The sequence below is a fragment of the Rattus norvegicus genome, chromosome 16 (assembly GCF_021556685.1).
Source record: "Rattus norvegicus strain SHRSP/BbbUtx chromosome 16, alternate assembly SHRSP_T2T, whole genome shotgun sequence".
NCBI classification, from domain to species: Eukaryota; Metazoa; Chordata; class Mammalia; order Rodentia; family Muridae; genus Rattus; species Rattus norvegicus.
The window spans coordinates 28,027,983-28,051,019 of NC_141549.1; the positions used below are offsets into that span (position 1 = coordinate 28,027,983).

A 23,037-nucleotide genomic window follows, 5' to 3' on the forward strand; every position below is an offset into this window, starting at 1 on the left:
GTATGTGTGGGGGATGAGTGTGTAGTATAAATGTATGTGTGTTTGATGTATGAATCTGTGTGTGTTTCTATATGTGTGTATATACAGCTGTGTGTGTGGTATGTGAGTGTGTGTATGTGTTCGGTGTGTGTATGGTGTGTCTGTATCTGTATACACACATGCTCAGAGGAGGGAACTGCCTGCCTTCCTATCTATAAATCCTTTCTGAGAGTGACAGAGGATCCCTGAGGGCAGGAGAGGACATGGGGAAGCTTGTTACTCGTCCTTGTGGCTGAGCACTCTAATTCTGTGACTAACCCAAGGGTTTCATCTGAAATCGATTATTGCTTCCATTTTTCTCTGAGGTCTCTTAAGGATGTTTTCCAAGAAATAACTCCTGCGAGCTTTTTTAATTCTTGTTTTTTAATGTCTTTTTTATACTTTACTTAACTCAGTATTGATTCTAATTTTCAGTAATAATACATAACAATTAAAATGTAGTCTCTGTTGCTCTGTGGGAAATAACTATCCTCAAGGAACTAATCAGTTTGTTTTCACCCTAGACACCTTCGTTTTAAAGTTCAGACTTAGGTGTGCCACCTTTACTTATGAAGGTATTTCTTTCCTTCCATCTAGGTTTTCTTTCTCTTTTTGATGTACATAATACATTTTATTCAAGTTTTTATAGAATTGAGAAAATTTGATAATCTCACTCCATTCACACTTAGTACAACTTAATAAATGTAGCTGAAATCTTCCAAGGCACTGCATTATTTTCCAGACACATGTTGATTTTCAATTATATCTATTTAGTATTTCTTTTTATCATTTTTTCTTTATCCTTCTCCGTATGAGCTTTCCCTTCTCCTACTTCAGAATGTAGTAATAAAAACTGAAATTCCTTCGTCTTTTGGTTTTAAAGCCATGAAAAGCGTGACGCCTCATGAACAAATTTCACAGTTGTTAGTCCATCCCACTGAATTAAACCCAAGTTTGGACACCTGAAAGTCTTCACAGCATGTCAGAATACTGAACAGTTTCTTTTCCATTCATAATCTTTAAAAAATAACCAAAATGATTATAATATTATTATGGTCTCTTTGTTTGGACATGGACGGATTGCCATTATTTGTAGATATAAATATTTCAGTGGCAATGACAAATACTAAGCACATACATATTTCATATTGTTATGTTTTTAGAAGGGCGTTGAGGTGTCTTTTGAACAACCAAGCTATTTATAAATCAGGGGACCATGAATTCCAGCAACTGAAGTACAACCAGAATGATGATGTGTCCTGTTCCCTCTCATCCTCCTCCTTCTGGACTCCTTCTTCTCTTTTCTTTCCTCCTTTTCTTTTCCTTTCCATCTTCCTGTAGCATTCACCCCTTTCTACTTCTCCTCTCTTTCTTTCGTTCATTTTAGTGCCCCCCCACCCCGGAGAACCCTCCTTTTTTGTTATTGGTTAATAAGTTCTAGCCTGTGTCCATCATAACTGCTGAGTTCATTACATACATTTAAGCACACACAGTAAATGTACACATTCCTAAGATACTCTGAGAGTATGCATTGACATAATCAGGGGTTTTGACAATAGCTAGAGTAACAGATGCAAAAGAAATAGGGTGCTATAATTTGCTCAGTCTGAAAGCAGCTAACTATCATATAGTCAAATAGTATTTCTAAAACAATGACTGGCATAAGGGACTGTGTCCAGGTAAAAATACAGGAGCAATGTAGGAAAAAAAACATTTCAGAAAGTAACTGCTTTCTCATATATTTTTACAATTGTGCATTTGTTTTTAACAAAGCAAATAAATATGACACCTACAAAAAAGAAAAGGAAAGTGTGATTTTTTTAAATAAAAAAATAAGTAACCATAACAACAAAAATACTAACAACGAGAACTTCATGTAGCCCAGCTGATTTTTGCCTGGTTTTGTAGCTGAGTGTAACCTTGAACTTCTGATTACCCAGTCTAAATCTGAGTGCTGGAATTATAGACATGCCCACTCCCACACTGAGTTTCCTCTAGCGGGAGATCAAATAAAGGTCATCACACGTGCTAGGCAAACCCTGTGCCAAGGGAGCCACGTCTCCCGTCCTTCCTAAGGACGCCTTTACACTGAGATAGCTGCTTCCTTGAGGAAGAGAAAGCACAGTAGCACCTTGTGTCATCGCTCTCTTAGTGTGTAGCCATGCTCCCACCACTGTAGGTACTTTGTCACATGTCACTGTCAGTAAACTACTAGTTCTGACGTCAGGGGAACTGTGCTCACCACCGCGTTAGAGGATGTGGATAGGATTTGCAGACAGGGTATTGCTGCTAGGGTTGCATCTGAGCAAGGTACAGTGCCATACATGTGTGGAAATCTCATGAGGAATCACATTTTCTACATTTAAGAGCAGATAAGGTGAATATAAATTGGCATTGACAATATCAAATATTTGAAACCAATTAAATATAAATTGATTAAAATAGACATGTAACATAAGATTTTGAGCTTAAAAAAGCATCATCTGGAAATCTGTTATGTAGAATTGACCCTGAGTATAATCAACCCTTGGTGTTTTATGAAAACAAACCTTCAAGAAAGATAATTAGAGAGGATTCCCTTGGACGACTCTATAAAAATGTCATTTTATTAACCTAGATCATAGTCCACATGTACATTTAATCTAGAACTGTTTCCTTTTGCCTCTCAGAGAAGATGTCTTTTCCTAATTTGTATAATTGAGGCATATAGGACTGGAGTAACTCGTATAATTGAGGCATATAGGACTGGAGTAATTCATATAATTGAGGCATATAGGACTGGAGTAATTTGCCACCAAAGTCTTCACTTTCAGGCGGCCGATTCAGACAGAACAGGGGGAAGAGACACATGTGGTTTGTGTGTAAAAGCTGTGATGGGAATAAGGTAGACCCTTGGTGTCTTCGGGTTTCTCTGTGAAGACAGCTGTAGCATAGGCAAACCTGACATTGAAGAAAGTTCTCTTTACTCCACATCTTCAGTTGGGAATAATCAGTCATCTGGTTGGTGAGTAGTAAAATCTAACTAGAGCATTACTACTTTCCTGTCCTAAAGCAATTTTGGAGTCACTATGGCAGGTGGAATTCTGGCGATTGGACTTGAAGAAGTACTTTTTCTAATTTAATATTTGATCTCTATAGCATTTGCTAAACGATTGCTTTTTAGAAAAGAATAATACAAAAAATAAATAGAATAAACATGATTTCTCAGTGACCTACACTATGTATCCATTGACCAATTATAGGCCCTGAACATGTTGGATAATATTTCTTTGGATTTTATCTTTTACCTAACTCTACATCTTAATATGCACGTTTACATGTCTTTTTTCAAAAAGTGAGAAAATATAAACTTTATTAATGAGGCTAAAGGAAGTCACTTCCCTACTAAAATTTCCTAATAGGTTTTTTTGAAGTCCCTTATCAGGTTTGACCTTAGTGTGGTTCCAAAAGCCCTTTCTTTAAAGAAGCATAGAAAGGCTACCAGTTATAACATTCTAAGTTTAGAAAATTGAGCACGACAGTTGTTAAAAATAGATTTTATTTAGAGAGTGAAGCTATCCTCTTCACATCTGACAGCATTCTTATTGATATTAAGAGACACCTCACAGAGCTCAATGCTTTAAATAAAACCACAGCCACACTCTTACATTTAAAAGTTTATGCCAAAAACGGGCTATTTTTAGAAAATAAAATGTGTTGTGTTTCGTGCCCGCAGTAGTGTTTGAAAGTTTACCTACATGCTTTGTTTCTGTTTTTGGTAAGTGATGAGGACGGAGCCATGTTAAACCCCTCCTACCTTGAGGCAAAGAGATGTAGAACAATGAAGAGCTCTGATAAGCCATCGCCATTTTCCTAAGAGCATGCTTCACTGGTTTTCCAGCCGTCATCTGATCTGATTTATCTCAGTACCTAGGTTACCGACTGACTGTCGTGTTCAACCACAAGTACCTGTTGTTGGGAAGTGTTTGGTTGTCTGGTTTACAGACTTCAGTACGCATGGGGTCATAGTTTTCTTTAGACATGAGTTAGAGGATCTAACAACTCCATTACCCCCTTCTGCCACTCCTAAAAGAGTCCTCATGCTAAGAAGCCAGCTTATTGCATGTAGGCATTTCCCTCCTTTTATGACTGTATAGTGTGCTGTACACAACTGCTCTGGGCCTTATATTACAGTATTTCATTTAAAAGCTTCTACCCGTTATGTGTTATGATCCCTCTGGGCATCGTCATCAACATGATGGCACCCAGCAACTTTAGTGCTTGGTGTGATTTTGATATCTATGAAGCTGGCACAGAGTGTGTTCTCTGAGGAACACATCCGGGCATTTCCTGCATGGAGAAGAACAAGGGTCTGACTGCCTGCTGTCTGCTGTGTTCCACATGTATTCATATAGGTGATGTCCCAGTTAAGGACATCTTAGAGTCCTGTGGACTCACTTTCTGTGAATTTTGCCTTTGTTTTTAGTGAAATGAAAACATCTAATTTGCAGAGGAATTCAGAGATGAAGCTCCTAAGTTATGGTGATCACAGCTGTGACTGGAGAACCAGGGGATGGGGTTGGTGTCCCATCCCTTCTTTATTGTTTCTGCTTAGAGGAGTATATATGCAGAGCAGAGAGCTGAGACTATTGCATTTTACTCAAGCCTACCTGATACAGGGGAGGAAAAATGTGCACTTCATTTTCAAGAAGGACTCACTGTCCAGTTCATAGGGATAGAGTGTGAAAACCGAGAGCACTCAAGAACCTGGGACTTCATAAGCACAGACTCCCCAACAGCCTGAGATGAAATTCTGGAAGACTCCACAACATACACACTTCATCTCACTACATTACTCTGACATATTTAATATTCTTACTTTTGCCCATAGCACATTCTAGCTAAAAGAAAAAAAAAATAGAAAGCAAACTAAAACACAGAAAACACAATTTGAAGGGACCCCGGAAACGTCTGAATCAGAGTTGGATAGTGCAAGAAAGTTGGACTGGTCAGAGACAGAACTTAGAACAACTCTGATTTAGATGCTGAGAAGGCCAGTGGGTAAGGCAAACAGCATGTGTGAACAGGTGGACGGCGTTATCCAAGAGATGGGAGCTCTACGAACAGAACAGTGAAACTGTGTATAAACCAGACTAACGGACATGGAGGGGGGCATTAATGGTGTGGACCTGTGTGAGAAATGACTGAAAATCTGGGGACATATCAGAAGGAACTTGTGAATGGAAGAAGGGGGTGAGATCCAAGCTTCAGAAAAAGAGTCCCCGAGAACTCAACTCCCAAGAACCGTACAACTGCACACGGTGTAACATAATGGCAGCCTATGGAAAAGAGGCAAGAGGAAATGGAAGAGATGCTGAGCCACAAACAACTGAGGACTTCCCAGTGTTGAATGGCAAGCCACAGATCCAGACAGTTCAGGAAACAAAGTAGAGTGAGGGGATGAGGGAGAACCCTACATTTTGGCACATCATTTCAAGAAAACACACTCTGTTAGCTCAAAGAATCCCATTTTAAATGTAAATAAATGTGTACGCTGAAGTAAGCAGATGAAGGAAAATAGACTGCATTTACTAGTACTAAGAAAAAGGACAGAAGTAGTTGCATTAGTTCAACCAGAGAAAATTTATCATCATCATCATCATCATCATCATCATCATCATCATCATCATCATCATCATTTCATCCTTTTTTTTACAGTCCAGTCATTATCCTCCTCCAGGTCCACCCTGTGTCAGTTCCTCATCCCATTTCTCCTCCCCTGTCTCCAAGAGAATATCCCCACCCCTCACCCCACTCCACAAGACCTCTCCCTTCCCTGGGGCCTCAAGTCTCTGAAGGGTTAGGTACGTCTTCTCTCACTGAGGACAGACTAGGCTGTCCTCTGCTGTATATGTGTCAGGGGCCTCATATCAGCTACTGTATGCTGCATAGTCCATGGCTCAGTGTCTGAGAGATCTCAGGGGTCCATGTCAGTTGAGACTATGGTCTTCCTATGGGGTCGCCCTCCTCCTCAGCTTCTTCTAGCTTTTCCTAATTCAATCACAGGGGTTCCCAGCTTTTGTCCATTGGTTGGGGTGTAAGTATCTTCATCTAACTCTTTCAGATGCTTGTTGGGCCTCTTGGAGGGCAGCTATGTTAGGCTCCTGGCTGTAAGCACACCATAGCATCAGTAATAGTGTCAGGCCTTGGAGCCTCCCCTTGAGCTGGATACCAATTTGGGCCAGTCACAGGACCCCCTTGCAGTTCTTTTAGACAGGAAGAATTCTGGGTCAGAGTTTTTGACTGTGGGATGGCACCAGAATCCTCCACTTGATGCCCTGTCTTTCTACTGGAGGTGAACTCTACAAGTTCTCTCTCTCCCCACTGTAGGGCATTTCATTTAAGGTGCCCCCTTCCTTGAGTCCTGAGAGTCTCTCACCTCCCTGGTCTCTGGTACACTCTAGAGGGCTCCTCTACCTCCTTCCTCCTAAGGTTGCCTGTTTCCATTCTTTCTGCTGGCCCTCAAGGCTTCAGTCCTGTTCCCCCCAATAACTGATCATGTTCCCCTTTCCCTCCCTGTCCCCTCTCCCACCCAGATCCCTCCCTCCCTCTGTCCCCATAGTTGCTTTCTTCTCCCTCCCAAGTGGGATTGAGGCGTCCTCACTTGGGCCCTTCAGCTTGTTAACCTCTCAAGTTCTGTGGACTGTATCCTGGGTGTTCTATACTTTTTTGGCTACTGTCTACTTATTAGTGATATGACACTCCTTCATCTTAAAAGTTTTAGAGAGATCAGGAATTCAAGGCTCATACCTTGAAATCAGTAGGCAGCAGACCAACAACCAATATCAAATTAAATGGACAGATAATTGAAGCAGTCCTACTATAATCACAGACAGGGATGCCCACTCTCCCTGTATCTATTCAATATAGTACTTGAAGGTCTAGCTAGAGCAATAAGACAACCAAAGGAGATCAAGGGGATACAAATTGACAAAGAAGAAGGCAAGATATCACTATTTGCAGACGCTATGACAGTGTACATAAACAACCCCAAAAATTTTACCAGAGAACTTCCACAGTTGATAATCAGCAAAGTGGCTGGATATAAAATTAACTCAAATAAATCAGTAGCCTTTCTCTATACAAATGATAAGCGGGCTGAGAAAGAAATTAGGGAAACAGGACCCTTCACAGTAGTCAGAAATAATATAAAGTATCTTGGGGTGACTCTAACCAGTCAGAGAAGATGTACGAGCAGGGAAACACTCAGGAATGAAGAAGGGCACTTGATGATAATAATAGAGGAATCTATTCTCCGAAAAGCCACAAAGGCCCTTAACGTGTGGATCTGACAGTAATGTCACCTTGCCAACAGAATGTCAGAAGCTGATAGATTCCAGACCTTATACATGAAATTGGTAGGTCCAGAATGCAAAAACTTAAAAGGCAAATACTGTTCAGTTCTACTGTACAATCAACAAATCTGATATAATTGATATTTCTTGGTGACTTCATGTAATAACAAAATTTCATTGTTAACCAAAGTTTGTCCCACTCTCTGCCACGATAAAGTCTACCTTAACATTGTTTTTTAATTAGAAAACCTAACGCTACCTGCCCTCGGATGAGAATGGAGTTAAATTAGAAATCAACAATAAACTATAAAATCCCCTCAGGATGTAGAGGCTGGGAAACGTGCTTTTAAATAGTCCCTGAGTACAAGACTCTGAAGAGAAGTTGAATGGTTTTAATCTAAAGGAAAATAAAGATAATTCGTGTGATGTGGTGAAATCAGTGCTTACTTAGTGCTCACTTACGTATAGATTAGAGGAAGGACGGGGTCCAAGTCAATAACTTACTTTCTACATCAGGAAACTAGGATAAAATGATTGATTAAAACACAAAGTAAATAGAAAAGAAAAGGTAGTTAGGGCAGAAATTAATGAAGTTGAGAACAGGTAATTAAGAGAGTTAACAAAAAGGCATTTTTAAAGAAAGATTGATAAAGTAGATAAGGTCTCGCCGGGGCTAACCAAGATAAAAAATTGAAGGCTTAAATTAAAATTACTAATTTTAGAGATGAAAAAGGAAATATAATTTCAAGCCTGTAACACTTAAAGGACTATAAAGAGATATTACAAACAGCTCTATGCCCAGATTCACAGATTTGATGGAAACAAATTCTTTAAAGAAAATGTCAGCCAAAAATCATTGACTAATATCAATCAAGCCATTGAATCAGCAATTTATTACCTCCTTAATCAGTACCACACATAGGTGGGGTTTCTGGTGAGTTCTGCCACTTATGGAGTGAATTTTACAAGTTCTTTGTAATCTCTCCAAGAATATAGAAACAGAGCACCAGTACTCATTCTCACATGCCTCAAGTGTCACTACCAAACTAGATCAAATCATTAAAATACAGACCAACAAATCATTAAAATACAGACCAATATATCATAAGCATAGCGTAAGAACCCTCGGTATTCACAAATCAAATTGAAAGATGTCTAAAAAAAATATAAATCACAAATCACAAGCATGTTAGATTTGGTTTAAAGACGCAGCTAAACGTACACTAACATAGTCTTATCAGTAGATATTGACTAAACAGCAAAACTTTGCTACCTAGATATGATTTTTAAATAAACTCGGCAAACTAGAAATAGAAATGTTCTCAGCATGGTAAAGAGCACCTAGAGAAAGCTGTGGTTAGTGTCATGATGAGGAACTTGGTTTACCTGTTTCAGTCCAGAGAAAATGAAGCCATTTCACCTCACCACTGCTTGTCAGTCTCACAGTGGACGTCCTAATGCAGTATGACCAACAATGACGTAACGGTGTTGGTGTGCAGGTCTAGAAGAAATGTTCATGACAGCATGATGGCCTATGCAGAAAATCCCAAAGAATTGTTGGGGACAGTTTGACATCCCTTCAAAATGAATAAATACAGCCCTGAAGTAATGCAAAATACAGACAGAAGATGACGTTTCATGCTTTCTGCCATCCATTTTTAATAAAAAAATAGAGATGTGATAGGTGAAAGGACAGCCTCCAGCAGAAAATCCAGAAAGTTCTCAGTATCACTACTAATAACACCTCTGACCTACAGCCACAGCCATCACACATCAAAATATATACCACGCTTAAGGCCAAAAGACAACCACCAGGACTGCAGCCTGAGTCAGGGAGCAGGTTGAATTCTTACCCCCAGAGCCTGCAAGGCCATCCATTAACCTTCTCTGCACTAAAAGAGCTTGTTTTTCAGGGTATAATATTTTAGAACCTCCATTATTGGCATTTTCTTATAAAGTTTTCCTAGTTCAGCATCTTTTAGTTTTTAATACTCAGCTATCAGAATGGATCACTTACTCTAAGTCATTTAACATATAAAAATGTCAAATTGTAGATTATAAAAGTATAATAGCCAAGTAAAAATCTTATTTATTTCTTATTTTATTTATCCAGATTATTGCTCTAGCATGTAATCACTGTAGATTATTGTGATTTCTTTTGCATTGAGTTTTTAAAAGTTATAGCAAAATTTCAAGGTGGGCTTGCCATATTTCAGATCCTCCATAGGAATACATATTTATTGGCTATGACACTGGATACAATAGCATTACAAACTTCTTCTGGCTGATGTTAAAAATTTCATATTTGCATTCCCTAGCATTCAGTACAGTATTCCAAGAAAATGGCATGTGGTGAGAGCCTTACATGTGAATGAATGACTTACACGTGCAGTCATGAACACATCCATCATGCGTGTAGTCATTTTGAAAAGTGTGCTCACAGTAATAAAGGACGTTGACAGGCTGCAAGGCTTCCGGGGCTGTGAAGAGCTCTGTTACAGAGCACACGCATTTGTTAAAGTCATGCTCATTGTCGTGTGGTATGGAAGCACTGTTTTAAGTATCACGTGGTTTTTATCTGTGTATTTATGTGTCTTTATGCTACATTAGGAGATGATTTGGGGTTTGTATTCCTGCATCGTCCTTTTTTCCTGTTTGATGTTAGAACCTAGACCCTCACTAGTACCATGTGACCCACGCCTGATTTTTAGGAAAGGCTGTTGGTGTTAAACAGGACTCGTGTCTGGTACTAACTTTTCACATTCTGTTCATGTTTACCAAATCCTAGGGACCTCTCACAGTGCCTCAGGGCTCTTACAAATTGTTGTTCAATGTTCATTTTTAAACAAAAGTCTTCAACTGTATTATACTTGAAAATACAAACCACTTTTTATAATAAATTCTTAGATATTTACTCCTCAACATAAGCATTTCTGATGTACAACTCGAGAGTAAAGTCTTTATATTACTACTTCATCGTTCTAAGGGTAATCTAGGCTTAATAATTGGGCAGTGTAAAACAAAACATTTGTTAAACTTTCTCTTGTCCTTTTATATGAATCATAATTCTCATAAAATTGCATAATTATCCAAAAATGCTAAAATCAAACAAAATTCTGAGGCCAGCTCCTTCCTATGGTTGATTATACATAAGAAATGGCGCCTAAAGTATATGTTTATATTATATATTTGTTCTATAATAAATAAACACTGACATATTCTGTAATAAATATAACTAGAATTTAAAACTACATATAATGAGGTTTTATTAGTTTATTGCTTCAAAGAAATATATTAATCTTCCTTTAAAAACAGTTTGGGCACCGTAGCTATAATAATTTTTTCAGCTCTTGGTGTTTAAAACACTCCTGTGTAGAACTTCCGGGGTAAGCATTGCTTTGTCATTGTTATTTCGTTTTGTTTCCCTAGTGATGTATGTAGCCTCCATGGCCCAGGAGCATCATTTCTCCTCAAATACTGAGAGGAAATATGAAGTTACTTTCCGTAATGGTTTCATTATGTAGTCCTGGCTGGTTTGCAGCTCACTGTATAGGCCAGACAAGTCCCAGACTTGGGGTGATCCTTCTATTTCTGCCTCCCAAGTGTTGAGATTATAGGTGAATAGCGTACCTGGTGTAAATGTCTTAAAGAGTGGTTCACTGATCATTGTGAGGCCCGTTTCCTTTCACTGTGATCAGTGTTCAGTGCTCTTTTACAGGGAAGTTTGTTCAAAGCACTATTTACTATATTTTTGCTCTCCAATTATTTATAAAGAAATCAAAATTGTTTTTGTTGAAACAAACATGTTTCAGATGCCTTTTCTTTTAGATAAAGGTATCAAAAGTGCATTTTTTGTGGCTAATTATTATAGCCTATGTAGAGAAGTGAGGAAAGTACCTGATTTTCAGAAACTGTAGAGAGGTCAAACTGATATGTTGACTTCCAGATGAATACACTTTGTTGTTCAAGCCAGAGATGCATTATTATAAAATCTTCTATATGCAAGATTAGAATATCAACTTTGAACTTACTTTTTTCAATGCAAAGGATTATCTTTGATTAATAAAGACTTTAAGTGAATTTAAAAGTATTGTAGCATTACTGAGTCTTTATTTTATGTGACAAGTAATCGTGTTTGGTTTTTTCACATGTACATAATACACATGTACATTCCGGTGAATATACCTATCAGTTTATCATCTTTTTTAGGGTGAGGTTAAAAACTCTTGCAGCTCAGAAATGCATTATGGCTCACTGAGGTCTCCTCTGTGCAGTGGATCACGAAGGCATCCTGCCTAGCTGAATATTTGCAACCACGATACACATCTCTCCCTTTCACTTGTCCCATTACCACTCTCCTAATTCCCACCTACCTCCATACTAGCTTTCCTGTAAGGTCATTTCTTAAGCAGGAAGCCATACATCTGCCCTTGTCTTCTTAAGTTATTTCACTTACTGTAATACGTCAACATCGTCATGAGTAACAGAATTTCTTTATTAACAGTGTGCATACAACGTTCTATTATATAGAAAATACACAATTGGAAGTTGACTCCTAAATTGTACTGTAACATACTTGTACTTTATCTTTCATTCATACACCACAAATATAATTGAGTTTATTTATAGATTTGAAACCAAAACCTTAAGAATCACAGTAATAAAATGTAAAAATCACAAAAATGTACTATAATAAAACTTATGCTTTTTTATTCTTTTTTCCTCCAAAAACATCTTTTTTCTTGTAATGATGTGGTGTGTGGTTCACCCCACAGTTGGTCACAGGCAACCGTTATCTCCGAGGAAGGACCATTCGGGTCTCCTTTGAGAAACACGCCTTACCTCTTTCTGCTGTCATTCCACATTTGAATCCCTGTGTACTTTGGACCACCTCAGATGATTTGGAAGTATTGGTGACATATTCTAAGAGCCATTTATTTACCCTGCTAATCCTCTGCCCCATGGCTGGCTGAACCCTGTTTATCTGGGTTTGTTCCTGCTGCCTGTGCTTTCGGGGTCCCCCCTAAGAAATCACCATCCAGACTGGTGTTGTGAAACTCACCTCGCGTTCCACATTTTATTTATGCTCATGTCTTTCCTCCATTTGACTAAGTTTGGGGGGTTTGTTGTTTTTTGTTTTGTTTTGTTTTGATTTTGATTTTTGTTTTTTGTCTTCTGTCTTCTGATGTAAGGTCTGGTTTATACTTTGCAAAATAGTCAAATTTCTGAACATCATTTTTTCAGACTGTTTGTTAGTATAAGTTCTTGGAGATTTTATCAAAATCAACTGACCGTACATAATTTCTAGCTTCCATGCTATTCCATTGGCTGATATGTTTGTCTGGTTTTATTACTAGTAACATCTGGTTTGATTATAATACCATTGACCTATATCCATATCCACGAATTCAACAAACCACCTAGTAGCATTTTTGAAGACTGTGCATTAGGCGTGTGCTTTTCTTTTTTCTTGCCACTGTTCCCTACACATTACATTATAGTAACTTTTTACACAGCATGTACATTCAGCATGTGCAGTCTGTGATTGGATGAATAGGTTATGTGCAAATAAAACCTTTGCTTTTGTGTAAAGGCTTGAGTATCCATGAGAAGTCCGGAACCCACAATACTAAGGGAGCACTGTTTTCAAGTGGAGATGTGTGGTGCCTACTGTTTCTTCTTTTCTGGTCTGGACTGTTTACAGGTTAGAGGAGCTTCTGGTTCCACAGGACATTTAGGCTTCTTACTCCCTATTTCCCTGAGGGATGTCATTGGAATGAGATTGGGATTGCATTGGCTCTGCAGCTTTCTCTAGGTGATATGGTTATTTTCGTAAATTAATCTGCCCAATCCATGAACATGGAACCTCTTATCACTTATGTTTATCCTATCATTTCTCTGATCAGCGTTTTATAATTTTCAGCACACTCATCTCTTACTTTCTTCTGGTAATACCATTGTTATTTTTATTAGGGAGGAAGATGGGATTCTTTGTAAATGGGGTTGTTTGTTTAGCAGTTTTCTCTCCCCAGTTGTTTTATAGAAACACTTAGTTTTTGTGTGCTTACTTTCTTAGCTGTAACTCTAAGTTGAGTTCATTTTGTTGATTCTTAGTTCATTTTCTTTTATGGTGAGGTGTCCTTAGAAATTTCTTTTGTAAAGCCAAGCTCTCAGCAACAGGGACACAGCTGTGCTCCTTGTTTTCCTGCATGCATGCCTTTCTCTCGCTAGCCTGGGTGCCCTGGTTAGAACTTCTAGCCATATGTTGAAGTGATGGATGTTGGCATCTTGGTATTGTCCTTGATCTTGTGTGAGCGTTTCATCTTCCCTTTCTGATTATGGCATTTGCTTTGAGCCAAATTATCTGCTTTAAAGATAGAGATTGACTTCTAGATACTTCTAATCAATAAAAGATTTGTAGTATTCTTCATCTATAGTGGTTTCATGATGTTATATCTAAAAACACTTTTTAGTATAAAAATGGAAACATAGAAACTAGACAATGCCTAGGTGCCTTTTTATATGAGAATATATAAGCTGGATATACCCAGAAGTTAAACAGTGTCCCCATAATAATAAAGACAAAGCTAATGATTGACATGGAGGATGCTAAGTGTATTTTCTAAGTAAAAAGAAATCCTTTATATAGCGTTCTGGCAAAGGTAAAATTGTAGGCAAAAAAGATAAACATCAGTTGCTAGGTATTGGATGCAATTTTAAGGAAGACTGTAAATCTCCATATGAAGCATGTCAAACAATGAAAACATAAAGTCACCACAATAATAATTGTCATTAAAATGTCTATTTATGAATGTTAACATAAGTCAGAGACAGACAAAAAGCAAGATATTAGTTAACAGACTATCTCTACTAAAATACTTACAAAATCATGGTAACTTTGTATAGATCAGTAAGAGACACTACATTAAGTCACCATGGTTCAGCACTCACATGACCAATAGACCCTCTACCCCTGTGTCTGATGAACTGAAAAGGACATGACCCAAATTGTATTCTTCCCACTCTGAACCCCAGCTTCAGTCCAATGGGAAAACAACAGAAGAACCTAAACTAAAAATAATTTTCAGGCTAAGTGACCAGCAGTCTTCAGTCTGAAGGTCAAGAGGGAGCAGGGAAGGCTGAGGAACTGTTACGTCCTGGAAGAGAGTAAGGAGACATGACAGTGGTGACAATGACTAAATCTATTTCGGGATCTGGGATACAATTTTGGAACAAGATGTAGATTCATGAAAACTGCTGATATTAAACTTGGTGGAGGCTAGCAGAAATGTCTCTTTAATCCATAGTATTTTACCAATGTTAATTTTTAAGTTTAAAAAAATGTCACTGTGGTTATATAAGATGCTAGTAGGAGAAGCTGGACATATGGAAACTTGATGCACTGTCTTTAGAAGTCTAAAATTATTCCAAAATAAATGGAAAATATGGATGCTTAAGAGTTTCAATTTTAACTTCATTTCTCTCTCAGTTACATACGAGATACCATTGGAGGATGAGCCATTTCCCCCATCTTTCTCATTAACTACTTTTGAAAGTAATTTTTGATTTATTTAAAATATATTTTGGTGAAGGTTATTTCGGTTAAAATTTTAATAAAAGATCCAAAGGTTACATTTAATAAAGAAACAGCATAAGGTGACAGAAATGAAAGCAGCCTTATACAAACATTTCCTGTCTGCTTAGTTTTCTATGTGTCAGGTTCTTTGAGTAGCTCTCATCTGCCCTTCTTACTTGTTTAATAACTGAATACTGACCATCTGATCTTTGGGCCTCTTTGGGGTGTGTCATGATCTTTGGGGTGTGTCATGATATCAGTTTGTAGTTGTGTTCAGTGGTAGGGAACAGATGTAGGAAGCAGAGGAGAAGGAGAGTTTCACAGTGGCCAATGTGCTGAATCATGCCTGCGTGGAAGTTGGTAGTTGGTAGTTGGCAAAGTAGCACCGTGGAGACACTGCACTGTCAGCTGTATGTGGGGTTTGCATGGTAGTAGGGAGCCTGTTTGCTTGGTAGACAAAGCTCACTCCTGTTTACTGGGATCCATCTATAGGTATCTGTTGTCCTATATATACCCGTTGCAGTATCAGGACCCATATAAAAGTACAATTTATAATCCCTGCCAGCACCAACACTGTTTGGAAGAAGATAACCAAGCAGCCATTTTAGCGGGAGAAAGCAGTCTGTAAAGATTCTCATATCTTCATTATCTCTTAATTACTAAATCTGCAGGATTGGGGATTTATTTGGACTGAGTCTGTTCCCTTATCTGCAATTTAAAACACTAATATTGGTCTTACATAATTATTGTGATCATTAATACTTGGTACATAGGAGACTGTCACTAATTGCTGGCTGTTATAGTACTTTTATTTAATGAGTTAGCCCAACAGGTTTTATATTATTTGAGGCTATTTTGAAAGGTGATATTCCCCTGATTCCTTTTCCAATCTGCATGCCATTTGTATACACAGAAGGCTACTAATTTTGTGAGTTTGTTTTTATCAACTGTAGAAGTTTCCCTGTTGAATTTTTAATGTCATGTATGTACATATATCATCTGCAAATAATTGTAATTTATAATTTGACTTGTTGATTTCTAATTTGTATTATCTTGATTTCCTTAAGTTGCCTTATTGGTCTAGCTAAGACTTTAGTACTATACTGAGTAGGTAAGGAGAGAGTGGAAAAACTTGCCTGATTCCTGAAATTAGTTGAATTGCCTTGAACTTCTCTCCATTTGAGTTGTTTTTGTATGTGACTCCTGTAAACTGCCTTTGTTATCTTTTGTATCCCTATCTCCCCAGGATTTTATCATGAAGACATATTGCATTATGTTAAAGGCCTTTTCTGCATCTAATGAGATGATCACGTGGTTTTTGCTTTTGTTTGTTTATTTGGTGGGTTATATTTATTGATTTACATATGTTGAACCATCCCTTCATCTCTGGGATGAAACCTACTTGATCATGGTGAATGATCTTTATTACGTGTTCTTAGATTCTATATTTTGTTCATAATATATGCACGTATGTTAGGTCTTTGTGTGGTTTGGAATCTGTATAACTGTGGCTTCATAAAACACATTGGGCAATGTTTCTTCTGTTCCTACTTTGTGGGATGATTTAAGGAGTGTTGGCATTAATTCTTCCTTAAAAGTCTGGTAAAATTCTGTGCTACAAACAAGTTGCCCTGAGACTTTGTTTCTGGGTTTTCTTTGTTGTTATTGTTTTGTTTTGTTTTGTTTTTGGTTAGGAGACTTTTAATTACTGTTTCTCTTTCACTAGGGGTTATAGATCTGTTTAAATTGCTTATCTTATCCTGATTTAACTTAGAAATTGATGTGCATCAAAAAACTTTATTTCTTTTATGTTTTCTAATTTAGTGGAGTACAGGTTTTTAAAATATGTCCTTCTGATTCTCTGGGTTTTGTCTAAGTTAGTTGTTTTGCACTCCCCCCCACCTTTCATTTCTAAGTTCATTAATTAGAATATTTTCCCTATGCCTTTTAGTTAACTTGGATAAGGCTTTTTCAGAATTCCTGGCTTTCTCAAAAAACCAACTCTTTGTTTCATTGGGTTTATTTTTGTATTGTTTACTTGTTTCTATTTTATTGACTTCAGCCCTGTGTTTATTATTGCTGTCTTCTGCTATTGGTTGTGGTTTCTTCTTTTAGCCTTCAAGTGTATTGGTAAACAACTAGCAGGAGACCTCTGCACTATTTCACGTGTGCACTTAGTGCTATGAACTTGCCTCTTCAAACTGCCTTTATTGTTCCCCAAAAGTTGGGGTTGTGTGCATTCATTTTCATTCAGTTCTAGAAAGTTTATTTTAAATTTCTTAATTTGACAGGTGTTCAGTTCCCATGAGTCTCTAAGCTTTCTGTCGCCTCTGCTGTTAATGTGCTGTGGTCAGACAGGAAGGAGAGTATTACTTCAATTTTCTTGTATGTGCTAAGCCTTCCTTTGTGTCTACACAAAGCAACCTTGGAGAGAGTTCTCTGCAATGCTGAGAAGTCATTTGTTTTGCTTTTGTATTTGGGGGAACGTTCTATAAATATCTGTGAAGTCCATTTGGTCTATGATATCATTCAGCATCAGCATTCGTCTGTTTAGTTTTGGGTAGCTGTCCTGTCTTTTGGTAAGACTGAGGTATTGTGAGGTTCAGTGTATGATTTAAGCTGTAGTAGGAATATTTCTTTTACAAAGTTAGCATAGATGTTAAGAATTTCAGTGTCCTCTTGGTGGGTTTTTTCTTGGATGCGGGTCTACTATCCTTACCTATCTCTTGTGATTCATTTGGTTTGAAGCCTATTTTGTCAGATATTAAAATGACTACACCAGCTTGCTTCTTAGGTCCATTTCCTTGGAATATCTTTTTGTATCCTTTCATCCTGGGGTGATGTCTATCCTTAATGTTAAGGTGTGCTTTTTTGATTCTGTAGAAGGGTGCATCCTATTTTCACATCCATATACCTAGTCTGTGTCTTTTATTTGGGAAATGTAATTTTGGTGTTGAGAGATAACACTGAACAGCGTTTGTTGAATACTGTTATTTTGTTTTTGATGTGTGTGTGTGTGTATATGTGTGTGTGTGCGTGCGCGTGTGTGTGTGTGTGTGTGTGTGTGTGTGTGTGTGTGTGTGTGTGTATGGATGTGTTTTTCCCCTCTTTTGATTTTCTGGTCTGTGACAATTGAATCCTTGTGTTTTCTTCATTGTGGTTAACTTCTTTAGATTGGAGTTTTCCTTCCAAAACCTTCTGGATTGCTGTATATTAACATAGACTTTTCTTAAATTTGGTTTTATCATAGAAGGTCTATTTTCCCTATCTATTCTTACTGAAAATTTTGCTGGTTGAATATAATAGTCTGGGCTGACAGCTGAGGTCTCAGATTCTGTAGAACATCTGTGTAGGCCCTTCTGGCTTTGAAAATCTCGATTCAGTTGTCAAGTGTTATTCTAATAGGTCTCCCTTCATAAGTTATATGGACTCCTTCCCTTTTAGCTTTTAATATTCTTTCTTTGTTTTGTACATTTTCTGTTTGGTTTCTATATACCTGGGAGACTTTCTTTTCTGTCCTGTCTATTTGGTATTTTAATGCTTCTTGTACCTTTCGGCAATTTCTCCTTTTGGTTAGGAAAATTTTCTTTTGTGATTGTTATTTGTTAAAAATATTCTCTATGCCTTTGACCTGTGTTTCTTTTCCTTTCTTTATTCCTATTATTCTTACATTTGGTCTTTTCATAATGTTCCTGATAGTCATGGTGATTCTTATGAACAGTGATGGACTATTAGAAAACAGGAGAATCTATGACACTGAATAACTTGGTTCATGCAAAGTTATGGTTTGTTTCAGTTAAGTCCTTGTTTCAGCCTTTGTGTTTTTTCTCTTGCAGAGATGATGAAGAGAAAAAGAAATCTCCCTCAGAAGGTACTGATGAGAAGGCTAATGGAACACACCCAAAGACTATCAGTCGTATTGGGAGTACAACTAACCCATTTTTGGACATTCCTCATGACCCAAATGCTGCTGTATACAAAAGTGGATTTTTGGCTCGCAAAATCCATGCAGATATGGATGGAAAGAAGAGTAAGCATTGCCATTTTCTGTTTCACTTATTTCATCTCTAGGCTCAATTTCAAATTTATTTTATCTGAAATAAAGCTAATGATAAAGAAAAATTGTGTTTACGTAAAGAAGTATTCTTGAAATTAGAGAAGGCATCCAGTCTCAAATTGGAGAGTCACTTTTGTGCCCGACCTTTTCAAAGTCATTTCAGAACTGTAGAAATGGAAAACTACTCACAGATCATTCGTTTTTCAGCTCTAGTTTACTTGCGTATCCACGGGCTCAACATTGTAGCATCAAAAGGGTGGGCACAGAACCTGTCTTCGTGCTTTACCTCTTGTCTGAATTGGTAACACATAGACTAGGCCATAGATAAGACCCAGAGACAATGAGGAAAAAAATTCTTACCCAAGGACTATGTGGAATGGCGGACCTTTGGCAAGGTGAAGAGGTGACGTGCTGGGGCAGTGGGGTAATTTGTACCAGGAGGCTGAGGGACTCACATTTGATGGCTCCCACCACTTTCTCTGCATCGTAAAGTGTTATTTTCACATTAGATAAGTGCTATTTGAAATTTGAAAAGAGAAAATTTGTTCACATAGTTAGAATAATATTTGGAAGGAGTGAATAAACAGTTTATGTAGCTGAATGGGCTAAAATTTATGCTCAAAATTACTAGACTTAACCTCTGGGATGTCACTGCCTTCCTACAGACACAAACATGGAGTAAGAGAGTGGGCAGTGGTGCGTCTGTGACTGGGCTCTTACCCACAGTATTACCATGGTGTTTACATAGTGGTCAGGAAATGCTCTGTGGTGTGTAGTGACTGATACTGGCTTAATTGCTCAATGGATTTCTTGATGTTTCAATGATCTAGGAGTACCTTCCACACATTTCCTGTGAATTTCATACACTAGCCTGACAGACTTTTCTTTGACAGTTTTGTATTTGGTCCATTTAGAGCAAGTGACACCAATTAAAACTAGCTTAGGAAAAAGAAATCTCCTGAAGAAGGAAGATTCCTACCAGTACACACTTCTCATGTATTCCTTTGTGTAGCTTTCTGGGTTATCTGTATTTTTTCAAATTGTCTTTATATGCAGCTAGGTACATGACTCTTAGCTAGATGCACATAAATTAAAATTGACAGGAAAGAGTGTTCCAATCTTTTCTGTTAATTGAGTATATGCTAGGGCAGGACTCTGTTTACCTAACTGAGAAGATGAAATACTGAGATTCACAGCATTGACTTGGTTGCAATAAGAAGAAAGATTTCAAAGACTCTGATGCAGGTCTCAGGAAAGGGTGGGCAGTCACCAAGACAGTCCATGTCTTCATTTTAGCATGCACATCCGTCGCTTTCCCTTCACCAAATAGGAATGACTATGAGTTATGCACACCTAGCTTAAAATCCCTCTACAGCCATGTATTCACCCCTCGCCCTGCACCCTGCCATCGTCCTCTTCAGCTCTCATCTCCAAAGTACAGGTGCAGCCATTAGGTACAGGTGTAGCCATTAGGTACAGGTGCAGCCATTAGGTACAGGTGCAGCCATTAGGTACAGGTGCAGCCATTAGGTACAGGTGCAGCCATTAGGTACAGGTGCAGCCATTAGGTACAGGTGCAGCCATTAGGTACAGGTGCAGCCATTAGGTACAGGTGTAGCCATTAGGTACAGGTGTAGCCATTAGGTACAGGTGTAGCCATTTTCTCCCGTCCAGTATGTATATAATTTCAGTCTATGAGCTAAATATAAAATAGAGACATATCTGATACAGCCAGTGATAGAGGTAAGGGAAGTTTGAAAACAGAGAGGAAATAAGTCCATTTAAAATTTCCTGTTCACCTACTAGAATCCCAACATGGAGGTGACAGAGACAAGAGGACTAGGAGTTTAAGGACCTGCCTAGCTGCATAGTGAGTTCCTGGCCACAACCAGATCAGACTCATCATAAGCCACGTTACGTTTGTGAGTGTGAGTGTATGCCAGCGTCACCTACTTCTCTGATATATGTCTTCAGTGAGAGAAGAATTGATCCGAAGGACTACTAAGAGATTACATTCCTCAAAACATTGACTTGTCTTGAAAATGCTCTTTTACTTGCTTTATGGGCTCAAGCTTTTCAGATTATATACATAATTTTTCACACAAACATATTTTAAGCCTTGGAATAAATGAAACCTTATTTCATTTTGCCTTTTAAAAATATGTTCGAAAGTATATATCCAGGTTATAACTAATAATCCTGGTCACACACTTGTATCTCATAGAAGATCTGTGTTTACCAGAACCATTAATCTGTCATTAAAGGAAAAGCTTTCAAAAGTCAACTTGAAAAACAAGATGTCTTTGTTATTTTATCAGACAGAATGAAAAAATGATGCAAATTTGTTAGTTTGGAAACCAAGAAAGTGATTGCATATTCAAAATATATTTCCCATAATTAAAGTCAGTAATAATCTATCAATAATAATATTTGATCAACACCTAAACTTCACCCCCAGAACTCCATGTGTGAACTCCTTGAACTTTGACATATGAAGCAAATGCTCTCATCCATCAACAGATAAATGAAATTCTGACTCACCTTAGCGCAGGCTTTATCTAATACAGAGTGATAGCATAGCAGGCAAAAGCATCTGATTCTAGCTAACTGTAGTTTATTATTAAAAGCGATTTGTGTGAGAAAATGTGCCTGGAAAACAGTTGAGTTCTGTACTTCTTGTGGTAGGGACATCCTGCCACTTGGGTGTATGTATTATATGACCCTGGGTTGAAGTAGGAGCAGTCGACTCTTAACTTGGCTAACACAATTTGTTTTAAATATTGAAGGGCATTAATTTAGTCAGTTAGTTCCTGTTGACCATGGCTTCTGCAGCGAGGGGATGGGAGCTTATGGTCAGGAAACCGGGAAAGGGAATAACATTTCAAACATAAATAAAGAAACTCGTGCTAGGACTCCTCACAATATAACTACTTTTAAGTCACCAGATTCATTTGTGGCCACAATACCATCAGTTCATGATAGTATATAAGAAAAATAGACTTATATGTAATACCATTTTGGATCTTTTTGGTAAGATTGTGAACAAATTAAGTGCTTAAATGGTTTTATTTTAAAACCCATGTAAGTTAAGGTACAGGTAATTAAGTAAGCCTCTAGAACCTAAACTCTTAGAAATTACATATTATAGATAATATACAAAGGTATGTTAGGCACAACCGGTATCCCTTGAAACTTTTACATAAGGTTTTACTGTTTAGAGAGGAATTACGATTTGTCATTAGTGATTATAAACTTGTAACTAATACAGCTTAACTGTTGTACATCTTAAAATATTAAAAGATGAGAGGATGGAGTATGTTTGGGGCAGGCTGACACTTTCCCAGTAATTAGGCATAAACAGCCCAATGGAGTGGAAAAGAGAAGACAAAAGCAAAGGTCTCCAGTACCTGTGAAAGGCTGTTTGCTGTAAGAAGTAATTTATGCAATAAGAGACGGCAAAATGCTTCTGTAAATGGTGCCGATGGCTGTATGTGCATGTGCTTATGTGTACATGAACACACATGTGTCCTGTGTATGTATATATGTGTGTATGCATCCCATGTTATTGTGTCGGTGGGTGCATGTCTGAATGTGTGCACAGAGCATCCAAAGCATCTCTACCTCAGGTAGAGCATAAAGCTTACAGGTAAAGGAAGGAGTTCAGGATGCGTAGCTTTACGCTCTCAGGAGAAAGAATGGAGCAGCACCATAACCCTTGGGTATGAGATGTCTCAAGATAGAAAATGACAAATAGTAGAAAAGCATTGATAAGAAACTTTTCCCCCGTTCTTGGAATTGAAACCAAGTGTCTTGTATGCCCGGCACTTAGCCTTCCACAGAAGTGCCCCTGCAAACAGAGAATCTTTACACTGTGCTTTTCTTCTAACACTTAAGAAAATTTAAGCATAGATTAAAAGAAGGTGCATGTAGCCTCATCAATGATTCAGACCTATAACATATGTTTTAACACAATCTTAGGTGACTTAGGAAAAGAGATAATCTTGTGTTTTTCAAAGGGCTAAAGTTGTAGTAAGCCAATTTCACAAGGGAAA

General features: G+C 37.8%; 1 protein-coding gene across 20 annotated transcripts in view; it reads left to right on the plus strand.

The window, feature by feature from the left end:
* The window catches only part of Psd3 (pleckstrin and Sec7 domain containing 3), a 557,293-nt gene that overhangs the window by 457,462 nt on the left and 76,794 nt on the right, over positions 1-23,037 (plus strand). For all 20 annotated transcript variants that reach the window (XR_015639410.1, XR_015639411.1, XR_015639413.1 and 17 more), the window contains 1 exon segment: positions 18,765-18,958. Coding sequence is in view for 16 of the 20 variants with exons in the window: in XM_087588275.1 (XP_087444401.1) it covers positions 18,765-18,958 (194 nt within the window). In the remaining 4 variants the exon portion in view is untranslated.